Source organism: Ranitomeya variabilis, chromosome 8 (genome assembly GCF_051348905.1).
Source record: "Ranitomeya variabilis isolate aRanVar5 chromosome 8, aRanVar5.hap1, whole genome shotgun sequence".
NCBI classification, from domain to species: domain Eukaryota; kingdom Metazoa; phylum Chordata; class Amphibia; order Anura; family Dendrobatidae; genus Ranitomeya; species Ranitomeya variabilis.
In genome coordinates, this window is record NC_135239.1 from 55,741,391 (window position 1) to 55,764,601 (window position 23,211).

The window sequence follows — 23,211 nt, forward strand, 5'->3', positions numbered from 1 at the left end:
GGCACCGTGAGGACGCGCGCGCTGCTGCGGCTGGCTTAATATCCCTGGCCGCCGCATGGTTAGTGAGAGCGGCGCGTCTAACCCGGAAGTCGCTGGAGCACTTCCGGGTTGGTCCGGGGAGGCAGGAGAATGGGCGGCAGATTTAAAAATGCAGCGCTAGCGTCGGGCCGGTGTGTGTAAGATGGCTTCACCGGCCGACGATGCGCACTTGCCCGCAGTGCAACAGCGTTCTCCCAGCAAGGAGAGAAGCGCTAGGAGCAGCACAAAGAGTGGTGGTCGACCTCCAGAGAAAGGTTCTACCACCAAGCGAAATCCGCCTCCAGAACCGGTACCTGTCAGCTTCACTGGGTGAGTTTTTGAAAGAGTCTCTTCCTATATGCTGATATATGTTCCTCCTGTATCCTTCCTCTAGATTAAGAAAAGGACACACAAGTCCAAGCACAAGGAATGTGCTTTATGTACGCAGCCCCTCCCGGATGATTACGTTAAAAAACTGTGTTCGGAGTGTATCATGCAAACCTTACGGCAGGAAAACATAATGACTCCATCAGATGTGAGAGCTATAATCCGGGAAGAAATGCAGGGGTTGGCGCAGACAAGTAGCACCAGTACCCGTCAGCTTAGTAGGTCCAAATCTCCAGTCAGTTCACAGTCAGAGGATGTATGTATATCCTCAGGCGAAGCGGAATCCCAGCCGAGCTCATCCGAGACTGAAGGGGGACTTTGTCTTCCCAACAGCAGTGTGGACAATTTAATAAAATCAGTCAGAAGCACGATGGGGTGCTCAGATGAGAAAGAAAGTAAATCGGCTCAGGACATCATGTTCGCGGGGTTAGGACAGAGGAAACGTAGGTCCTTCCCCGTCATAAAAACTATTAAAGAAATAGTAAAAAAGAGTGGGATAAGCAAAATAGAGGTTTTCTACCATCATCCTCTAAAAGACGCTATCCCTTCAGCGACGAGGAGCTAAATACCTGGTCAAAGGTGCCGAAGGTTGATGCCGCTGTAGCCTCCACAACCAAACAGTCGGTCTTACCGGTGGAGGATTCAGGAGTCCTGACAGACCCGCTGGACCGTAAAGCAGAAGCTTTACTAAAAAGGTCGTGGGAAGCCAACATGGGGGCGTTCAGGCCCGCCATATCTAGTACCTGCACTGCGAGGTCACTACTAGTGTGGATGGAGGAACAGATTAGAGGTAGAACTTCGAGAGAGTCAATCCTGCCGAAATTCCCTCTAATCAAAGAAGCAGTAGCATTCCTGGCTGATGCCTCTGTGGATTCGCTACGCCTAGCAGCCAGGTCAGCCGGCCTAGTGAACACAGCCCGGCGAGCACTCTGGCTAAAGAACTGGAAAGGGGACGCACAGGCCAAAGCAAAACTTTGTGCGATCCCCTGCCAGGGTGAGTTCCTTTTCGGAAAAGCGCTGGATGAACTCCTGAGTAAAGCAGGAGAAAGGAAAAAAGGCTTCCCTAACCAGTATCTTCCATCCTACAGGAGAGCCTTCAGAAGACGTCCCTTTACCAGGAACAAGCCGTTCGAACAAAGGGAGCGATGGGAGTCGAAGGACCCGAAGCAAAAAGGTGCCTTTTTTAGCGGGTCCCATAACCCGAAACGCAAATGCCGCTAACCAGGAAGTGGGCGGCAGATTAAAATTCTTCCTCCCCAGTCGGGAACAAATAACATCCAGCCAGTGGATTCTGGACATTGTACAATACGGCCTAAAATTGGAATTTGACCGAATCCCTTGGGATTCCTTTATAGTAACATCTCCAAAAGGTCAAGACCAACAAAGGGCTCTGGAATCAGAGATCCTATCTCTTCTGTCTAAAAAAAGTCCTGATAGAAGTTCCCCAGGATCAAGAAGGGAGAGGGTTCTATTCCCCTTTATTCTTGATCAATAAGCCTGATGGTTCATTTAGAACCATCATAAATCTCAAGAGATTAAACGCCTTCCTGCGTAATCATACCTTCAAAATGGAATCCATTAGTTCAACCATAAAACTCTTGTTTCCTAGGTGTGTCATGGCCGGAATAGACTTAAAGGATGCCTATTATCTTCCCATACATGCCGAACATCAAAAGTATCTAAGGGTAGCAGTCACCCTGGAAGGACAGGTTCGTCACTTTCAGTATGTTGCAATGCCATTTGGGCTTTCTATGGCTCCCCGCATCTTCACTAAGGTGATATTAGAAGTGATGGCTCATCTACGTCAACGAGATACCTTGATAATACCCTACCTAGATGACTTTCTAGTGGTGGGAAACTCTATGCTTCAGTGTAAAACTCGTCTATATAATACGATCTCGTCCCTACAGGAGTTAGGTTGGATCGTCAACTTCGAAAAATCCCGTCTGAATCCAGAAACCGTCCAGACATTTCTAGGAATCCAGCTAGACTCCGTAAGTCAGAGATGCTTCCTCCCCCAGGCAAAGAAACTGACTATACAATCAAGGGTATCAGACGCAATACGCAACCCCTACATGACACTAAGGAAAGGCATGTCCTTACTGGGGTCATTATCATCATGTATCCCTGCTGTACCATGGGCACAATTTCATACTCGTCAATTACAGTATGAGGTATTGTCGGCTCAGGGAAAAAACGGACATCTAGAAAGCAGAATGACTCTTTCCAAAGATGTCTTAGAATCACTATCCTGGTGGCTAGACATGGACCATCTCTCAGAGGGTGTGCCATGGATAATAGACCCGTCTAAAATAATTACCACCGACGCCAGCCCTATTGGGTGGGGAGCACATATGAAAGACAGTCTGGCCCAAGATACTTGGGACCAGGCAGAATTGTCATGTTCCTCCAATTGGAAGGAGTTAAAAGCGGTAGAATATGCCTTAAATCACTTTCTTCCGCAGATTCAAGGAGCAAATGTAAGAATTTACTTGGACAATTCCACCACAGTGGCATATGTGAACCGTCAGGGTGGTACAAGGTCAGGAAGTCTAATGACCATAGCTGCAGACATCTTCCAGCTGGCAGAGACTCATCTAACATCCCTAACAGCCCTGCACATCAGAGGTGTAGAGAACATCAGGGCAGACTACCTCAGCCGAAACGAGTTACGTCAAGGGGAATGGACCTTAAACAGATCCATATTCAGTATGATAACAGAATCATGGGGGATACCACAAATCGACCTATTTGCCACAAGAGACAACCGGCAAGTAAGAAGGTTCGCTTCCCTGAACGCCATGGATCACCCAGATATGTTGGACTCTCTCCACCATCCTTGGAGGTTCCAGCTGGCATACGCCTTTCCTCCGATGTCTCTGATTCCTCTAGTGATCAGAAAAATCAGGAGGGAACAAGCAAGAGTGATCCTCATTGCACCATTCTGGCCGAAAAGACCATGGTTCTCTTGTCTCCAGACCATGTGCCTATGCGATCCATGGATTCTCCTATCAGACAAGAAGCTGCTGTCCCAAGGCCCCTTTTTCCACCCGCAAGTGAAAGGTCTTCACTTGACGGCGTGGAATTTGAGAGGCAACTACTAAGATCAAGAGGGTTCTCAGCAGAACTAGTAAACACCCTCTTATTGAGCAGGAAAAGATCTACCACCCTAATATATAGTAGGGTATGGAATAAATTCTTAGACTTTTACACGGTACCGTTCACTAAGCAAGTTCCAGTCACACCTATTCTAGAGTTCTTGCAAAAAGGCCGAGAGTTGGGGTTATCTGTAAATACCTTGAGAGTTCAGGTCTCGGCATTAGGAGCCCTATATGGATGCAATATAGCAGCTAATAGGTGGATCTCCAGATTCATAAAATCTTGTGAACGTAGTAAACCGGTCCATATTCCCCGTCTACCTCCGTGGGATTTAAATCTAGTGCTAGAGGCTTTAACCAGCTCCCCATTTGAGCCACTAGATTCTATACCTTTTAAAAGTCCTGACATATAAAGTAGCCCTCTTGGTAGCCCTAACCTCAGCTAGACTGGTTAGCGACATCCAGGCCCTATCAGTAGACCCACCCTTCTTACTGATATTCCATGATCGGATAGTCCTAAAACCAGACCCCTCATACCTCCCTAAGGTAGCGTCCACCTACCACAGGTCCCAAGAGATATTTCTCCCTTCCTTTTTTGATTCACCTGTAACTCCAGAACAGCATAAGTTCCACACCTTAGATGTCAGAAGAGCCATCCTGACTTATATAGAAAGGTGTCAGACATGGAGGGAGAGTAGGGCTCTGTATATCTCCTTTCAGGGCCACAAGAAAGGACATGGGGTCACGAGAGCTACCATATCTCGATGGATCAGAGAGGCTATCTGCTTGGCCTATACATCAAAAGGCGAGATTCCTCCAGCGGGTATTAAAGCGCACTTAACACGAGCCATGGCTTCCTCCTGGGCGGAACAAGCAGATGTACCGATCCATTTAATATGTAAGGCCGCAACTTGGTCTACACCTTCTACCTTTTACAACCATTATAGACTTGATCTATCTACATCTTCTGATCTGACCTTTGGTAGAGCTGTTCTTAATACAGTAATCCCACCCAAATAATGAATCTCTGAAAATCTCTCATGTGGGGTGCTGTCGTGGCGAAGGGTAAAAAGCCGGATTACTCACCGGTAATGCTCTTTTAATGAGTCCACGACAGCACCCATTTACTACCCTCCCTAAGTTATGCACAGCTCTTCCTTTTAAATTCACAAATAATGGTTGTATAGAGTTTAAGATATTTATGTTGCTGAATAAGAATTAATACTAAAGCTTTTGCGGTTCCCTTTTTGTACTCTGTAAACTAAACTGAGGAGGAGAGGGGACCGCCTCCTTTTATTCTGTAGGTTTCCTGTTCCTATGGGGCGGATCCCTCTCTCTCATGTGGGGTGCTGTCGTGGACTCATTAAAAGAGCATTACCGGTGAGTAATCCGGCTTTTTTAAAATTTTATTTATTTAATTTTTTTAATTGTAGGATTTCATTTTTTTCCCTACATCAGACTGGGTAGTAGGGGGACTCTCCTGCTCCAGCCAGTTGTCTCGAGGTAGCCATGAACGCTGACCAGGTACTGTTTGTTGGGGTGTCCTGTATCCCCTCCTAAACATGGATATTAGAAATGAAGGATAACGCAATAGGATTTCCTCATGCAAAGTCTTTTTTTTTTTTTTTTTTTTCAGCTGTAGATGGTGTCTGACATCTCACATTTGCATTCACAGCCGAAATATTGTACTAACTGACCAGCACCCAAATTTCTATCCCCCACTTTTGTTCTGGTGCCACTTGAGGGGTTAGTGTAACAACCCTGCCGGTATCATTGCATGGCTTTCCATCTCCCATCAGGCAGATACACCATCTTACTTACCCCTCCAGGCCATGCTGTGAGTTCTGCTCTGTCTGCTCCATGTTGTGAACCTCATGTCTCCTGACTGCTCTTTGCATACTTCCTGGCTGTGTGCTTAGGGCGGCGGCCCCGGCTCTTCCTGTTTCTTATAGAGACTGTGTGCACCTTCCTAAGGTGTCCCCTGCCAATTGCCAAGAGTCATCAGGTACTTAAGGCATTCCCACCCCTAGGGGAATGCCTGAGCAACTTACTTCCTCAGTTAGTGTCTTGCTGCTGAGGTGCCAGGTCATGTCTTGCTTTTTACCCTTCGCCACGACAGGACCCACATGAGAGATAGAGGGATCTGTCCATAGGAACAGGAAACCTTCAGAATAAAAGGAGGCGGTCCAATTCTCCTCCTCAGTTTAGGTTTCCTGTTCCTATAGGAACCCACAATACCTGCAGTAAGAAGAGGATTCTTGGCCAAAAGCATCTGCCTGTGTGGTCTCTGAGGGATCAGCAGGGGCTGCGGCGCCAGATGCAGCAATGGGGGAGCCCCTGCTTGCAGCCTCCTCCCTCGTCTGTCGGTCATCCATGGTCTTGGTCCAGAATGGGCCGCCCGGTTCCATGAGGACGCGCACGCGCTGCTGCTGCTGCCGCCGCCGGGTTTTTCAAAACTTGTAGCTGCGGCTGCGCGGTATGAAGAGCGGTGCGTCTGACCCGGAATTGGCTGGAGCACTTCTGGGTCGGTCCGGAGAGGCAGGAGACACGGCGCCAAATTTACAAATGGCGGCGCATGACATTACTGGTGTGTGTAACATGGCTTCACCGGCTAATGAAGCGCACCTACAAGCGGCAGCACAGCAGCCTCCTAGCAAAGAGGGAAACGCTAGAAGCGGCAGCGAAAAAGCAGTGGTCGCCCTAAAGATCAGCGAGCCACAAGCAGACAGCAAGGTAGAAAGGATGATCTACCTAAGACCAGGGTGTCTCCACCTCCAGAGCCGGTACCTTTCAGCTTCACTGGGTGAGTGTTAAAAGATCCTCTTCCTATATGCTGATCTATTCCTCCTATGTCCCCCTCTTCTTTTAGACTAAAACGGACGCACAAGTCCAAACATAAAGAATGTGCTCTGTGCACGCAGCTCCTCCCGGATTCATATACTAAAAGGTTATGCCCTGACTGTATTAATCTAACTTTACGGGAAGAGAGTGTAATGACACCCATGGATGTAAGAGCCATAATACGGGAAGAAATGCAAGCCTTAGGGCAGACCAGTGGTTCAAGCCATCCGAATAGATCCCTTTCACCAGTGGCCAATTCAGATTCAGATGATGCGCAGGAAAAATCCTCTGGCACTTCAGGATCTCAATCAAGTTCATCCGAAAATGAGCGTTGTTTTTGCCTCCCTGATGGTAGCATAGATAATTTAATAAAATCTGTCAGGAAGAAAATGGGATACCCTGATACAAAAGGTCCCAAGTCTGCACAAGACATAATGTTTGCTGGGTTGGGCCAGAAAAAGCGTAGAACCTTTCCGGTATTTCCAACTATTTAAAGAGTTGATTAAAAAGGAATGGGATAAGCCGAACCTTCGAGGCTTCTTACCATCATCTTCTAAGAGACGCTGTCCTTTTAGTTATGACGAACTAAGTTCATGGTCTAAAATCCCTAAGGTGGATGCTGCAGTAGCATCTACATCAAAACACTCTGTACTGCCAGTGGAAGATTCAGGGGTTTTACCTGACCCTCTAGATCGTAAAGCAGAAAGCATGTTAAAAAGATCATGGGAAGCCAACACTGGAGCATTCAAACCGGCCATTTCTGGCTCATGTACTGCCAGATCATTATTAGTTTGGGTGGATCAGTTGGAGAAGCAAATTAGAGGTAAAATCCCCAGAGAAAAAATTCTGCCGGCAATCCCTCTAATTAAGGAAGCTGTTGCATTCCTAGCGGATGCATCAGCAGACTCCCTACGTTTGGCAGCCAGATCAGCGGGCTTGGTGAACACAGCCCGGCGAGCACTCGATGCGAACTCTGCTTCAGGAAAATGGCCGCCGCGATCTCCATCTGCGCACACGCGGCATCCCGCGGCCATTTTCCTGAAGCCCCGGGCAGCAGATCGCTCAATCTGTGCACGAGCGGCCACAGGAAGATGGCCGCCCCCACCGATCACCAGGGGAATAGCGCAGATCGTGCTCTTTTCCCTCCCCTGTGCAGTGGATTCGGGACCTTGGGCATGCGCAAACCACTACGCCACCAACGGAAAACTACGCAAGATCTGGGGGAAGACACCACGCCCATCTGACCAGACCAGCCTGATTGACAGGCGAAAACGGCGACTTTGGTAACGTATTTCGGCAGCATAGGTGGGGAATCGGGGTCCACAAAATACACTATTGTAATGCACAGCTCAGGCCCTATTTAACAGTATTTTTATCTCATTCGGGAAAAACGGGGTGACAGGTGCCCTTTAAATATCTTGACATATAAGGTAGCTCTGCTAGTGGCATTATCGTCAGCCAGAAGGGTCAGTGACATCCAGGCTCTCTCCATAGACCCACCCTTCCTGTTAGTATTCCAAGATCGGGTAATTCTTAAACCAGACCCCTCATACCTCCCAAAAGTGGTGTCTAGCTATCATAGGTCTCAGGAAATATTTCTCCCTTCCTTCTTTGATACTCCAATAACTACAGAGGAACAAAGGTTCCATACCTTAGATGTTAAAAGAGCCATCTTGACTTATATAGAAAGATCTCAGGCCTGGAGGCAGAGTAGGGCTCTGTTTGTGTCCTTTCAGGGTCACAGGAAGGGACGTGGAGTCACAAAAGCTACCTAATCCCGGTGGATCAGAGAGGCTATCTGCTTGGCTTATTCGTCGAAAGGCGAAAATCCTCTGGAAGCCATAAAAGCACATACTGCGTGAGCCATGGCATCCTCCTGGGTGGAGAAAGCAGACGTGCCAATTGATTTGATATGTAAGGCCGTAACTTGGTCAACACCTTCCAACTTTTACAACCGTTATAGACTTGATCTATCTACATCTTCTGACCTGGCTTTTGGTAGAGCTGTCCTTAGCACAGTAATCCCACCCAGATGATGGTTCTCTGAAAGTCTCTCATGTGGGTGCTGTTGTGGCGAAGGGTAAAAAGCGGATTACTTACCGGTAATGCTCTTTTAATGAGTTCACGACAGCACCCATTCACTACCCTCCCTAATTATACACAATTTCCTCCTTTTTAAGCTCACAAATAATGGTTGTATAGAGTGTTTAAGACATTTATATTGCTGATATGACTTAATACTAAAACCTTGCGGTTCCTCTCGTACTCTGAAAACTAAACTGAGGAGAGGGGAACCGCCTCCTTTTATTCTGTAGGTTTCCTGTTCCTATAGGCGGATCCCTCGCTCTCATGTGGGTGCTGTTGTGGACTCATTAAAAGAGCATTACCGGTAAGTAATCTGGCTTTTTCTCTTGTCAGCCACCCAGAGGGGCTTCGTACCCTGGCCTGTACCTGTGTCCTGTCTCTCATTACTGCCACCCAGTGGGGCTTTGTACCCTGGCTGAGTCCTTGTTTCTGTGCCTTGTCCCGTTCCTGACCTTGTCTGAACTTAGTCCCATACCTGTGTCCGTTTGTATCCCTGTCTTAAGCCTTTCCTATTCCGCTGTATTTCCTTGTGTTTACTCCTTCTGCTCTTTGCTCCGCCTCCTGCGGGTCTATCCTACTCATTCCAGCCTGTGTTCCCAAGTCTCCTTAAGCAGTTCCTGTCCATCCAATCTGAATTAGTCCCTACCTGTTCCCTTATCCCACACGTACCTGCCTATGGTCCTGCCAGCTGTGCCTGCCTGCCAGCCGTGCTCATCTGAACTTGCCTACACTTGCTATTAGTGTTCAGTCCCTCAGTGGGATCAGCTGCCACAGCCACACACCGCCCTGGAGTTGTACCTGACAGCTACCTGTCGCACAAGTCTGACCTCACCACTAGAGGCTCCAGTGAACACCAAGGTAGCTGCTTAGTCACGCCCCTTCCAGGGTAGTCTACTTTGTGGCACAGTGGGGCCATAATCCCCTCGCTCATGCCACCCAGTCAGGGCATGATTGTGACAGTTAGTATAAGATGTGAAGGAACAGAGCTGCAGTATTGGGCACAAGTGGTTTCTACAAGACCGTTAAAAGTATTTTTTGCTCTGTCATACTGGATATATGGATATATCCTAATTATTTTTTTTGTTTGTTTTTTTAGTCCTCCTAAAACATGGAAACAGGAGATACTACGCGGTGGGTCTATCTCTAGCCACTATCCATTCCCAGCTTTCGGCACTGCCCGTGCCATACACCCCAATACAGATGCGGGAGGATAAGCATTTGCTATGTCAGTGCTTTCTGTCATTGATCCCGTTTATCCAGCCTTTCATCGATATGGTCACACAGAGCAAAAACATTTCTAGGGATCCAGAAATCCAGCAGTTGCGGAAAGAACTGTTGACGTTGTAAGTATGGATTTAACTTCACAATTAAAGTATGGTATTTAGAAAAAAAAAAAAAAAAATTGTAGAAAATTACATTACGTGATATTAGTTTTTAATTATCAAACTACAATCACAACTGCACTATTATCACAATTAAGGAAACAAGCAGGAATGACATTCCAAAAATCTCACAATATAAAAGGACCCTTTAATATACAACATGGTCGCAGTGGGGTAAGTTCGGTCCATAGTGAAGCATTCTAAGTAGAGTTGAGCAAAAAGATTCACAGGACCTTGGTCCAGTGGCCACATCGGTTGCCAGAGCACTCTGAACCTCCCAACACTTGCGGTATCCCGTGCACCTTTTCTGATCAATGTGCTCTTGTGTCACAATTCATGCATTGTGTAGCCTCACAATGGTGTTATAGGACCTGCTCAGAAGAGGAGTACGGGGTGCTCGGGCAAACTCAGACTACCAACGTGACTCAGTCTAGGGTCCTGCGTTTTGTTTTGTTTTTGTTTGTTTCTTTTCTCTACACTCCCAATTCCAAGCATGGATTCCTACCATTAAATACACTTAATATGTGAAAAGCCACTTAAACACTTATGGCACTTGATTGTTATTAGTTAATCTTTCATTTGTCTCTTGGGGAATGTAGTATTTTTTTTTTTTTTAAATAAATCACGTCGAAATAACGGAGAGGGGGAAAAAAATGACAGCTGTCGCCCTTGCAAAATGGAAGAGGAAAAATATATTTCTCTATCGCCTCTCATTGGGGGACACAGGAACCATGGGGTGTATGCTGCTGCCACTAGGAGGCTGACACTATGCAAAAAAAGTTAGCTCCTCCTCTGCAGTGTACACCCTACCGACAGGAAGTAGGATATTCAGTTTAGCTTAGTGTCAGTGGGAGGTGGACACGGGTCTTTCATTAGACCCTTATCTACCTCAATGTGCGTCGTTCCCTTTCAGGTTTTCCAGAGGGATACAGGGTGAACAGTCACACCTGTAATCCCACAATACGGACTATGAGTACGGCGTGTACTGCCACCCCGTATCCTCATAGATCCCTCAACAGGACCATGATCCTAGCACACAAGCGTGCTCAGAAGTCCGGTCCTAGCTCCGTCCCCCACCCACTCGCCCACCAGAGCCTGTCGGTTGGAGGAGATGAGGACGTCCATCAGCTCCCTGGACTTCTGATATCTTCCCCGGATTGAGGTTAGTAAGGACGGCGTGGGATGTTTTAGGTGAGTATTCCACATACACCCTCCACTAATCCGGGGTGGTCATTGGGGGGTCCTTGGGGATCCGGCAGTCCTAGTTCAGTGCTGGGCAGTTTTTCTCCAGGCTGCCTTGGCCTGGATGGCGCCTTATTGGGCCCCACGCGTGGCAGCCGCGCCACTTTGGCGGCCGCATCTCTGAGCCTGGCGCGGTGGCCTTTATAGGCAACCGCGCTGCCTTTTTCCTGCCGCACTGTGTTCTGTGCAGCGCCGGGGGGAGGAAACGGCGCGGCTGGCTACACGGCCGCCGCGCCGTTTCCTCCCCCCCGGCGCTGCACCCTTACAGGCAGCCACGCCGGCTTCCTCCTGCAGCCGCACTATTCTTTTCTGTCACAGCGCGGCTGCCTGCTTTCCTGTGGCCACACTATGTTCTCTCCCGGAGCGGCGGCCTTGCAGGCAACCGTGCCGCCTTCTGCGGCCGCACTGCGCCTTTTTTGTCACGGCGCGGTGGCCTTACAGGCTACCGTGCCGTTTTTCCCAGCGTCCGCACTTCCGCAACAACGGCCCTTCCCGGCAGCCGCCGGCCTCAAATTTAGGTCCCGGCTTCTACCGGGGCCTACTTCCGGCGCCGTGTCTCCTCCCTTCCTTTCCCTTGGGCGGGCTTTTCTCCCGCCTGACTTTCATCGGCGAGCTCCGCCCACCGGCGCCATCTTGGTGCTCCTGGCCTGGCGGTTAGCTCCGCCCACCACTCCCCGTGCAGCTGCAGGTACTTATTTCTGCGCCAGGAACGCTTTTCTTCGCGCAGATCAGGCGGTTTCCCATTCTCAAAGCGCGAATTCCTGGCGTCCTCGCCATCTTCTCCATCTGTCAAAGGCCACAACAAGTTTCGGACAAGAGGGTGCCCCAGATGTGACTGCCTATTCTCCTTGGGGCTATCGTTCCTGAGGACCATCTTCCAAGCCGTGCAGCCTTCCATTTGGAAACCGCAGCATCTGCCGTGAGTAGCTCTGCACTGTAGACTGACACTCTCCCCTGCCCCCTGTTCCCTAACCTTCTGACATTTTCCTCAGGGGCCGTTCGGCCTAATTTTAAGGGAGGTCGCTCCCGGCCTCCTACTTTTCCCCTACTCCGGTGCCTTGGTGAAACACTTTGCGTGTTCGTCTTGTAACCGCAAGCTCAGGCAGGCCTGCAGCAACCCACATATGCTCACCGCCCAGGACCCCCCATGCTGTTCCGCCTGAGGGTGAAGTCCCCACCCCAGGCTGGGCCTCCTCTCTGTCTCTATCTGTAGCGGATCTCACACGGGTGTCCCAGACCCTTGTGTCCGTGCTCAATCGGTTGCCCCTGCAGCCTTCCGTAGTAGCCAGTGGGTCGCAAGAAGCTCCGTCCGAGACTTCCAATACAGGCCGCGAAAGATCCAGACAGGAACGCTGGTCTGAGTTCTCTTCTCGGTCCATCTCGCCCCACGGTCCTTCTCTGTGGACGACTTCCCCCTGGTCCTCACTTTCCTCCGGATCTCATCGTCAACTGAAATGAGAGGCGATAGAGAACGACCTCTCCCTCTGTGGATCCGCCGGCTGCTAGACTTGCCACCAACACAGTCCTCACGCTGTCCGGTGGGGCGTCTCTGAAACATTCCATCGATAGGATCATGGAATCCTTCGCGAAGTCGGCTTCCGAAGCTGTCGCATCATCCCTATGCCCGGCCTTTGCTTCCACTTGGGTTTCGAAGTCTGTATCCGAAGGGGCTAAACAACTCCGTTGCGTCATTCAACTTGGAGCTCCACCAGACCGGCTGGCGGAACTTGCCACCCAGATTACTCACGTCGGGGAATAATTGGTTCCCCTTCCCTGGACTCCGCATCTTCTGCCGCTCAGGCGCCCAGTAATGTTGTTGCCAGCCGTCGCACCGTTTGGCTCAAGAGTCATCAAAGAAGTCCCTTACCAGCCTGCCTTCTCAAGGATCACGTCTTTTCGGTTCCAAGCTGGACCAAATTATTAAGGACGCCACTGGCGGCACCAGTTCCCTTCTCCAGACCTTGCTTACCTCCCCTTAGGCAGCAACTTCGGTCTTTTCATCCCTTTTCGTCGTTTCGCGGCATCAGATTCCTCTTCCCAACAGCAGAAGCCACAGGCACGTTAAGAGAAGATGGTATCCTTCGGACTCACTCCTTCTCGGCGTTCCCGCTACTCCTAAGGGGGATCCTCCAGGTCTAGGACTGGAAGACCCACCTAGGCATGACTCACGACTAGACCCCAGCCCGTTTTCTAGGCTGGGCAGCCGTCTCCTCTTCCTCAGGGACGTCTGGGTCTCCTCAGTAGAGGACGCATGGGTCAGGGAACTTGTATCCCCCGGGTACGAAATAGATTCATTTCACGGCCCCGGGATCTTTTGTTCGAATCCTGACCTCCAAGAGACCCCGCTAGTCCCGGGTTTCTTTACAGCCATTGTTTCCCTCCTTAAATCCGAGGTAAAAGTTCCCATCCCAGAACAAGAACGGTTCACAGGCTTCTCTTCGAATCTCTGTACCGAAAAAGGACGACAAGGTTCGTCCCAGTCTGGATCTCAAATTGCTGAACAAGAAGTTTCGTCTGGGGCCCTTCAGGATGGAATCCCCTCGTTCAGTAATCGCTTCCATGGAGGCTCAGGAATTTCGGTTTCAGGCTCCCGAAAGTCTATCAATCGTCCCCGACACTCTAGCTGTTGCGGGTGGCTCTTCAAGTCCTGTCTTGTTCTTTCTCAGCGCCTCGTATTTCTGGGCATGTTTCTCGACACTTGTCGGAACAGAGTCTTCCTTCCCGAAGACAAGATATCCCTCCTTCGTCGGGAAGTTTGTGTGCTCCAGGGTTCTCGGCTTCCCTCCTTTCCGATGGGCCATGAAGGTCCTGGGGAGGTTGGTTGCAACATCGGAAGCGATTTCCCTTCGACCATTTCATTCAAGACCTCTTCCCAGAGCAGATCCTTCCTTCCAGTTCTCTGGCAGGTGGTGACGACTGACGCCAGCCTGCTCGGCTGAGGCGCGGGGCTTTGTCACCTGTTTTTTTTTTTCAGGGTCGTTGGTCGGCGCAGGAGTCCTCTCTGCCGATCAATGTTCTCGAGTTCCGGATCATCTTTCTGTCTTTTCTTCACCGGGTAAGGATTTTCAGGAGTCTGCCAATTCGAATCCAGACAGACAATGCCACAGCTGTGGCATATGTCAACCACCAGGGGTGGACTCGGAGTTCTCTGGCCTCGGCGAGGTTTCCAGGATCCTCCTTTGGGAAGAGGCAATGGTCCTGGTGAGATCCGCAGTGCATGTCCCTGGCGTGGACATTTAGGCCGCCGACTTCCTCAGCCGTGAAGACCTCGTGGCAGGGGACTGGTCCTTACTTCAGGAGGTCTCCCATCGGATTGCTCTTCGATGGAGGACTCCGGGAAGTGGACCTCACGGCGTCCCGATTGAACAGGAAGGTCCCTCGGGTCGTCCCAAGGTCCCGCGATCCTCTCGTAGTTGTGTTGACGCTCTGGCCATTCTGTGGTCGCAGTTCGTGCTCCCCTATCGGTTCCCACCCCTTCCCTTGCTTTCCAAGCTGTTGAAAAAGATCAAGGCGGAAGTGGTGCCGGTCATTCTGATCGCCCCGGATTGGCCCAGGAGTCCTTGGTTTGCAGAGATCGTCAGTCTTCTCGCGGACACCCCCTGGCGCCTTCCAGATAGACCCGATCGGCTGTCTCAGGGTCCGATCTGCCACCCGAATTATCGGTCGCTTAGTTTAATGGCGTGGCTGCGGACACCGCAGTTCTCAGAGCTTCTGGCCTTTCGGTCCGGACGTTTCGCACTATTGTCCGGGCTAGGAAGCCTTCGTCTTCCAGGATCTACTATCGTACCTGGAAGGCTTACTTCCGTTGCTGCGAGTCCAACCGCTTTTCACCTATGTCCTTTTCCCTGCCTTCCCTTTTTGGTTTTCCGTCAAGCAGGACTGGATTAGGGCTTCGCTCTTAGTTCCCTAAAGGGCCAGGTTTCTGCGCTCTTCCCTTTCAGAAGACGTTGTCATCTCAGCCACAGGTTAAGACCTTCCTTCAAGGAGTAGCCCACACTGTCCCTCCGTACAGGGCCTCTGTGGATTCATGGGATTTAAAGCTTGTACTGGAGGTTCTGAGGGGTTCCCCCCCTTTGAGCCTCTCAGGGAGTTTTCCCTGTCTGTTCTATCTCGGAAGGTGGCTTTTCTTGTGCCCTTCACTTCGATCCGCCGCGTCTCCGAGTTGGCAGCCATTTCTTGCCGACCTCCTTTCTTGGTTATCCACCAGGACAAGGTGGTCCTCAGGTCTCCGCCTTCCTTCCTTCCTAAGGTGATTTTCACCTTCCACCTCAACGAGGACATCATTCTACCTTCCTTTTGTCCAGCTCTGACTCATCCTCTGGAGCGACACGCTGGACCTCGTTAGGGCAGTGAGGATCTCCCTGGCTAGCACGGCCGCTTTCCAAAAGACGGATTCTCTTTTCGCAATCCTTGATGGACCTGATGGAAGTCTGTTTTTCTCACCCCAGGGACTGCTTTGGGACGTCCCATGGTTCCTGTCCCCCCCCAATGAGAGGCGGTAGAGAAAACAGGATTTTTGGTTGCTTACCGTAAAATCTGTTTCTCGGAGCCTTCATTGGGGGGACACAGCACCCTCCCAAGTAGAACAGCTCTGTTTATTGTGTTATACTGTTTACGTTTGAGTTCTTTGAACACTCTTTGAGTGTTAGAAACTGTTAATCTGTGGAGCGCTGCGGAATTTGTTGGCGCTATATAAATTAGATTATTATTATTTTCCTCTTTTACACGTTGCTTCTCCTACTGCTTTCTCACTAACTGAATATCCTACTTCCTGTCGGTGGGGTGTACACTGCAGAGGAGGAGCTAACTTTTTTTATTTGCATAGTGTCAGCCTCCTAGTGGCAGCAGCTTACACCCCATGATTCCTGTGTCCCCCAATGAAGGCTCCGAGAAACAGATTTTACGGTAAGCAACCAAAAATCCTGTTTTTTTTCATATAAAATGCATTACAAATGTAGTCCTCAACTTTGCATTAACACCACAATGAAGAAATAAGTTGGGCCCTTATGGAAATCGCATGATGGATAGGACAGGTTATTGATCTACAATGGGTGAGAAAATGTAAAAAAAAACCCTTGATGTACTTGTAGAAATCCCCTCAGTTAGATGGTAACAATAAGGTTAAGTATCTGAGGAATGTTCTTACATGCTGAATGCACTTGTGCAGATCCTCAAAATCTGCTGCTGGCAGCTTCCTCTTCAATTGCCGACCAATGACGTCCTAGATGTACTCGATGGGCTTTGTTTAGGCTGCTCACAGTAGTGCAAGCAACAGGTGGCCTGTCATTATCGTGTTGGAAAAACTGGATGGATTGTTGACCGTACCACTGGTTCCATTACCAAGTCCCAATTCAGTGTAACACTGGGATGTTGGTCTATCCGCAGTGTAGAATAAAGGGGTGTAGGCATGCCATACTACCATACATTATGCCACTCCTCACCATGTTCCCTAGTGAAGACCTCTTCATGATGTCGCCCAGGTGGTCTCCAGATGGAAACCAGAGGCTGGAATGGAGCAATTCAGGCTGTAATGGTGGTCTAGCCTCCTCAGTGACCCTGTAATCAGCACTCGCATGTTTCTAGTTCTACGGTAAGTAACCTGGCATAAACATGCTACCATGGCTGCAAGTCTACAGACTGGTCTCCCATCGATCTCCTCAGGAATTACAAAGGGAGCTGCCAGCAGTGGATCTTGATGATTTGTGAGCACAAGTGGATTCAGCGTGACAAATCATTGCTCAGATAACCTTTAATAACCTTGTTGACCATAGCATCTTTGTTTTATGTGGAAATGGAATAACTTCTTTGAATAAAGCGAGTTAAATAGAAATGAAGTAAAATAATGAACAAAGGGTTACCGAGAAGAGGAGAAAAAGTGACTGTCGGAAATCTCTCCCCTCTACTGTTAGTCACCTGCCAATGTGAAGGATTTAAACCTGCAAAATATTAACAAACTCCAGAGGGTGAAGGGAATCCAGTCCCACCAAGTTCGGTAATAGTAATCCTCTTCTTCGTTCTCATCCTTCACTTTATATGGTCTACTTCTGCCACTCATTCCATCATGGAAGGAGCTAAGTTGGAACACCACTGGTGAGCGACCATTAGGAAGGATTTCAGTGAACTTTTTGTCACTCAAATTGGGTCTGGTGTCATTGACAGTCTATCCCAGCGCTACCTGAAGAATTTAGAGTATATAATCACTGCACTCGTACAAATCGAGGAATTTTGCTTCAAGTGAAACATTTAATAGAGGTGGCAGGTGAACGGACAGGCAACTTAATGTTTCGGCCAGTTAATGGCCTTGATCACAATGCCGCCCTTGGAAAAATTTCTCTAGGTTAGAACATGAAATGTCAATATGGATGGTTGGAGTAAGTGTGAGTGGACAAATCCAAAATAGCTGTTGTTAATATACTGATAAAATATCTATTGTTTTCAGTTGTTTCCGCTGTTTAAAGTTCCCCCTGCTCAATGCACAACTGTACGCGTTACCGGAAAATGAAGATGATAATGTTTACCGTACGTTTGCTAGAGAGATGATAGTAAGTGGTATATAGATGTCATTTATTTATTTTTTTTCTATTTTAATAAGTAGACTTTCTTTATTTGAGTATCACAGCAGTAAATATAATGCTTCTTATTTCATTGTATGCATCTTGAATTATTATTAAAACATTTTTTTTTCTTTTTCAATTTTATCTTTTTCTGTTACTCTTTTAGATGGGATAGATTAAGGATTTTCTGCCCTGATGCATTTAGCTGTGTATTTCTATAATCATGGCAATGCCAGCCGGCAAACGGTAGAATCCTCTGCTTTGATCTTCCCTTCTGTTCTGTTTCCCCAGTAATCCTGATGCTTGCAGTAAATGAAATGCTTGTGTCTAACTTTGTAATGCTAAATAGCATCCATATACAGGAATACAGTACAGACAAAGAAGAATAATCATTAGATGGATTTGTGCAGTGTCAAAAAATAAAATCGAGCCGTATTGAGAACAAAGACTAAAAATCGTGACTTGAATCTTTCAGATATTAATCGTTGACAGAATTGATTTACACAAAATCTCTGCAGTTAACCTTTATTTTTAGTTTATTTTTTTTTGTACATGTATTAATAAAGATTGATATATTTTCAGAGCAGTTATTTTGTATTTTTTATTTATTTCTTAAACTCTTATTGATATGTATGACCATTTTTGGGAATTTAAAGGGAAGTTATGCTTCCTTAACATTTGTTGGGATGCCCCTTTATGTGATATGAAAAATAATTTGTCACAATGTGGGATACATACAATGGTCAATTAAAACCAATTTATTTATTTTAACAATTTTATAGAACAAATCTTTTCATTTCCTCCCCATTGACTTTGTATTTCATATGAAGGGCAAAAAATTAAAGGTTTTCAATAGAAGTAAACCAATAAATATGTACATTCAGAAGCGGAAAGCTGAGGGTTTATTATAATGTATCAGTCTAGGGAATCCACCATTTGCAGCTGAACAAACCTATATCCTGTTATTGATTCCACATTACCTGGATACATTTGCATTCATCTGACTGCAGGAGACGGAGGATGTCACAGGTCAATAAAGAGTCATTGGTTTTGGAATGATAGGAGCCATGATAAAGTAATACATTTCATCATTAACCCTTTCATTTTCAGGAATTTCTTGTAACTTTAGGGGAGTCTCTACCTAAGACATTTGTGCAGCGCGGTTACTCTGACGAAACTATAGACGCCGACGGGTCTGTTCCTGATCAAGGGATCTATTCTGCGGAGGGCTTGGCCTCTTTCTCCTACCTCCTGTTTGTTCAACATATTGGAATAGACAGTTTCCCTTTTGTGTTTGGGTAAGAAAATGTAGAATATATGTTATGAATGATGAGACTAGGGAAAAAAAAAATCCCATATTGCTTTCACAAGTGATGGTGCCACTATTGCCCATAGGCTGTGCCTGGTATTTTTAAGAAGAACCTATCACCAGATCAGAAGTTTTTATTCCTGCTACTCCATTAAATAATGTATTATAATGTTTTTAAGTTCCACCTTACTATTCCAGAGATCTCTTCCTTTTTATCGATCATTTCTATGATGTTTACTCGGGGGCGAGGCTCACAGGGTTCCCTGGGGGTGTGTCTTTAGGCTGCTCTACATTATTAGCCTGTGGGCAACGCCCCATTGATAAAACCTGTAAAAATTAGCACCAAATAAAAAGGCTCGTGTCTCTGAAAGCGTATGGTAGCATTAAAAAAAGGAACAATAATCTACTCATGTGAGTAACAGTTACTATTTTCCTAGGCCATCGTTTCTGCTAAAGTCTAACCTCGTACACATCAGTGTGCTGATAAAAAGGTAAGCATTTATCAAGGAACCGGCAACAGGGGGTCATTTATTGCTAGAAGTTGCCTCCTACTTTGACTATAGCTCATCGGCAGGGGTTAGTGCCTGCTGATGTCTAGTTTGGCATTTGTATATTAAAAAGTTTTGCAAGTTTCTAATCTAGTTCATGCTCATTCCCTTCTCCTTTTTTGTTGACACTCCTTTCTAGAAGGGACTCCTGACAATAGGCAAATCACAAAGTTCTCCCTGCTGGATTCCCCGTGATAAGCTGTAATTTGTTGAGAAATTTCCATGCAAGTGTTTTGTTTTTCTTGCAGCGCCACCACTGGGGGAACTATGCATTACATAATATCCACTCAAATCAATAGATTATCTGTAGGAGAGGAAACGTTCTCCAGAGAGGGAGAAGCTCATAGTAATCGCCCTCCACTGTGGCCTAAACAGAGGACTCCCCTGTGTTAAAGGGGTTGTCCACTACCTGGATCAACCCCTTTTTAAATGTTGTACCCCTTGTAAAATTAAAAAAATACAAATACTCAACACCAGCACCATTCCAGCAGTGTCAGTGCTGCATCTGCTGGGGTTCGCATGACATGGTCACACCATGCCGTCCCTGCAGCCAGTTAGCGGCTGCTGCGCTCACTACTTCTGCTTATTCCATATTTATTTGAGAAGAGAAAAGAGCAAAAGCCTATTAGCAGCTGATGATTGGCTCCAGGGCTGACTTAGCATACCAATATCACGCAAGCCCTGGGAGTCCCGGCACCAACATCAAAGGAATGGTGCCAGTGCAGGGCGGGGAGTATCTGTTTATTTATTATTATTATTATTATTATTATTATTATTTTTAAAAAAGGATGTCCAGGTAGCATACAACCCCTTTAACTAAAAATTCCTTATTAAGGCATAAGAAAATGGGTTTTCTAAACTGGACAGCCCCTTTAAGTGGATGTTATTCATTCTCGGTTGCAATACCGCAATAGATCAGTGGGTCCATATGAGACAGCTTTTGTGTAAATCGAACCAATTCTGATTTTTCTCACTTTTTTTTTTTTTTTTTTTTGAGGTGGTGTCATTCAGCCTTGATTATTAAGAAATAGGATGTGGCATAAGATTTTGCGCATAATATAATTTGTTTTTAACCTCTAACGAAATTTCTTTCCACTTCAGAACTGAAGAGTCCATATTGTCAAAAGGGCTGGTACGTGAATTCAGAATCCTGTAGATTATCTGTGTGGTCCACAGATCTTGTATGATCCAAAGCTTTTAAGCTTTTTTTTTTTTTTTTTTTTTTTTTTTGTGTGTTTTGGTTCCTAGGATTTACTGGAAAATAGTTTATTAAGAGTGGACAATGACAGTCTTCCTGAGGACGTGCTTGATGTCATCGCAGCCAACAAAGTGCTACAAGTAGGTGGCCTCTTAAAATAATGTGCGGATAATATAAAGTAAAGGTACCTTCACACGAAGCGACGCTGCAGCGATAGCGACAACGATGTCGATCGCTGCAGCGTCGCTGTTTGGTCGCTGGAGAGCTGTCACACAGACCGCTCTCCAGCGATCAACTATGCCGAGGTCCCCTGGTAACCAGGGTAAACATCGGGTAACTAAGCGCAGGGCCGCGCTTAGTAACCCGATGTTTACCCTGGTTACCAGCGTAAAATCTAAAAAAAACAAACAGCACATACTTACATTCACGTCCCCCTGCGTCCACTTCCTGACTGACTGAGCGCCGTACAGTGAGAGCAGAGCGGTGACGTCACCGCTGTGCTGCTTTCACTTTCACTTTGCGGCGCTGAGTCAGAGGAGGAAGCAGACTGCAGGGGACGCAATGTGAGTATGTGCTGTTTGTTCTTTTTACATTTTACGCTAGTAACCAGGGTAAACATCGGGTAACTAAGCGCGGCCCTGCGCTTAGTAACCCGATGTTTACCCTGGTTACCAGTGTAAAATATCGCTGGTATCGTTGCTTTTGCTTTCAAACACAACGATACACAGCGATCGGACGACCAAATAAAGTTCTGGACTTTATTCAGCGACCAGCGACATCACAGCAGGATCCTGATCGCTGCTGCGTGTCAAACGAAACGATATCGCTAGCGAGGACGCTGCAACGTCACGGATTGCTAGCGATATCGTTATAATGTCGTTTCGTGTGAAGGTACCTTTAGAGGAGATACACGACTTCGGTTATCAGTATCTATATTTAGAATAGGTAATTAATTCCAGATCAATGGGGGTCCGACACCTCCACAATCATGTGCCCAGGGGTGGCAGGATGTAAACAGTATGGAGGTGGAACTGCACAGCTCTGTATAGTGGCTGTTCTGGGGACCCCTAATGATGTGATATTGATGACCAATTCTAAGGATAGGTTTGGCTCATACACCCATTGAAGCAGCCTTAAAAATATTCTTTCTTTGCACTACATCCAATCTTGTTAGACTGATCTTTGCAGAATTTAGGCACGTGTGTATTTTTTTCCCAAAGAAATGCCGATGCTAGAGCATCTTTTCTTAGAATTGTCATCCCTCTGTTACTCCTCCTGGAATTATGTATGGACATGAATCCCATTGTCTATAGGCTGTGTAGTTATATAGTCATAGATTGGAAAGGATCAGCGTATGTGGGAACATGACTGATTGCACCCAGATGTTCTTTACTGGAGGAAAAATGAAGGAACGATGCAACTTCAGATGCACAAGCATTAACGAAAATGGACATTACAGCAGAAGCCACAAGTCGTCTTTAACACTATTTATTAAACATTTTAAGTGCTGACTTGCTAAAAAGTGGCCAAAACGTTACAAAAATGATTAAGTCCTGAAACAAGGAAGGCTTGGATCTTCTACTGTTACACTGACGTCTACAGAAAACGTAATGCAAAAACCCTTTTCTACAGTATAGATAGTATGGTCTAATGGGTTTTCCATAGATGCACATTTGTGTGGTTATCACCATCCTATATGATCAGAATGGCGCCCACTGCAGTGATGTACGTCTCTTGTGTATGATATAACTTATAGCAGGGATTTCAGTGTATGGGATTAATCATCCATCTGTGAATGCAGGCTGCTTATCGTTTCTTTATCCCCCTCTGTGCAGGATTTAGTGAAGGTGATGACCCTGTGTCCCATTGAGGATCTGGTAAGTCAGAGATACTACGGCGATGACCCTGCTATGAGATTAGTCTCATTCTCCATCTCTTTGGTGAATCTCTGGCTTTTTTTTTTTTCATAGAGAAAGAAGAGTTTGGTATTATTACAGTCTGTGATTAACAAGTTTTGTGTAGAAGGAAGGTACAAGTTGTTCAGGTAGGAGCACAGACCGAAGTTCACATGATATATATACACTCTGAGTTCTCCTGTGAGATGGCACAAACTTTGGTTGAACACCAGCATTTTTTTTTTTCCTATCACCTATCCATGGGATTGGTGATGACTTGTTGATGGGCAGGTGTTCAACCGCTGGGACTTGCACCGATCGGCAGAACGTAAAACTTTTACCCTTGTTATAGAATGGAGCCGCATTGCACATGCTCAACCGCTGCTCCGCTCATTCCCTGTGGGGCTGCTGATCACTACATGTGGCATGTTCTGGCAGCCTTATAAAGAATTAATGACTTGGCGTTTGGGCGTCCACACTTTATTTTATTTTTGTTTTTTCCTGTGAGGAAGAAAAACAATCCATTCTGCAGATCGGTTCAGTTCCCAGCAGTCAGGACCCTATTGTAACGTTTGTTTTTCATCTGATGGCTAGTGTTTTAACCAATTTAAAGGGGGAGGTTCACTTTCAATTATAATTGGTCTCTTGTTGCAT

General features: G+C 46.9%; 1 protein-coding gene across 4 annotated transcripts in view; it reads left to right on the top strand.

Moving 5' to 3' along the window:
• GLMN (glomulin, FKBP associated protein) overlaps positions 1-23,211 on the top strand; it is a 59,299-nt gene that overhangs the window by 23,534 nt on the left and 12,554 nt on the right. For all 4 annotated transcript variants that reach the window (XM_077277255.1, XM_077277253.1, XM_077277252.1 and 1 more), the window contains 8 exons: positions 9,526-9,772; positions 17,493-17,595; positions 18,718-18,905; positions 19,354-19,407; positions 20,566-20,596; positions 20,713-20,802; positions 22,498-22,539; positions 22,633-22,706. In XM_077277255.1, the coding sequence (XP_077133370.1) occupies positions 9,526-9,772; positions 17,493-17,595; positions 18,718-18,905; positions 19,354-19,407; positions 20,566-20,596; positions 20,713-20,802; positions 22,498-22,539; positions 22,633-22,706 (829 nt within the window). The remainder of the gene's footprint in view (positions 1-9,525; positions 9,773-17,492; positions 17,596-18,717; positions 18,906-19,353; positions 19,408-20,565; positions 20,597-20,712; positions 20,803-22,497; positions 22,540-22,632; positions 22,707-23,211) is intronic.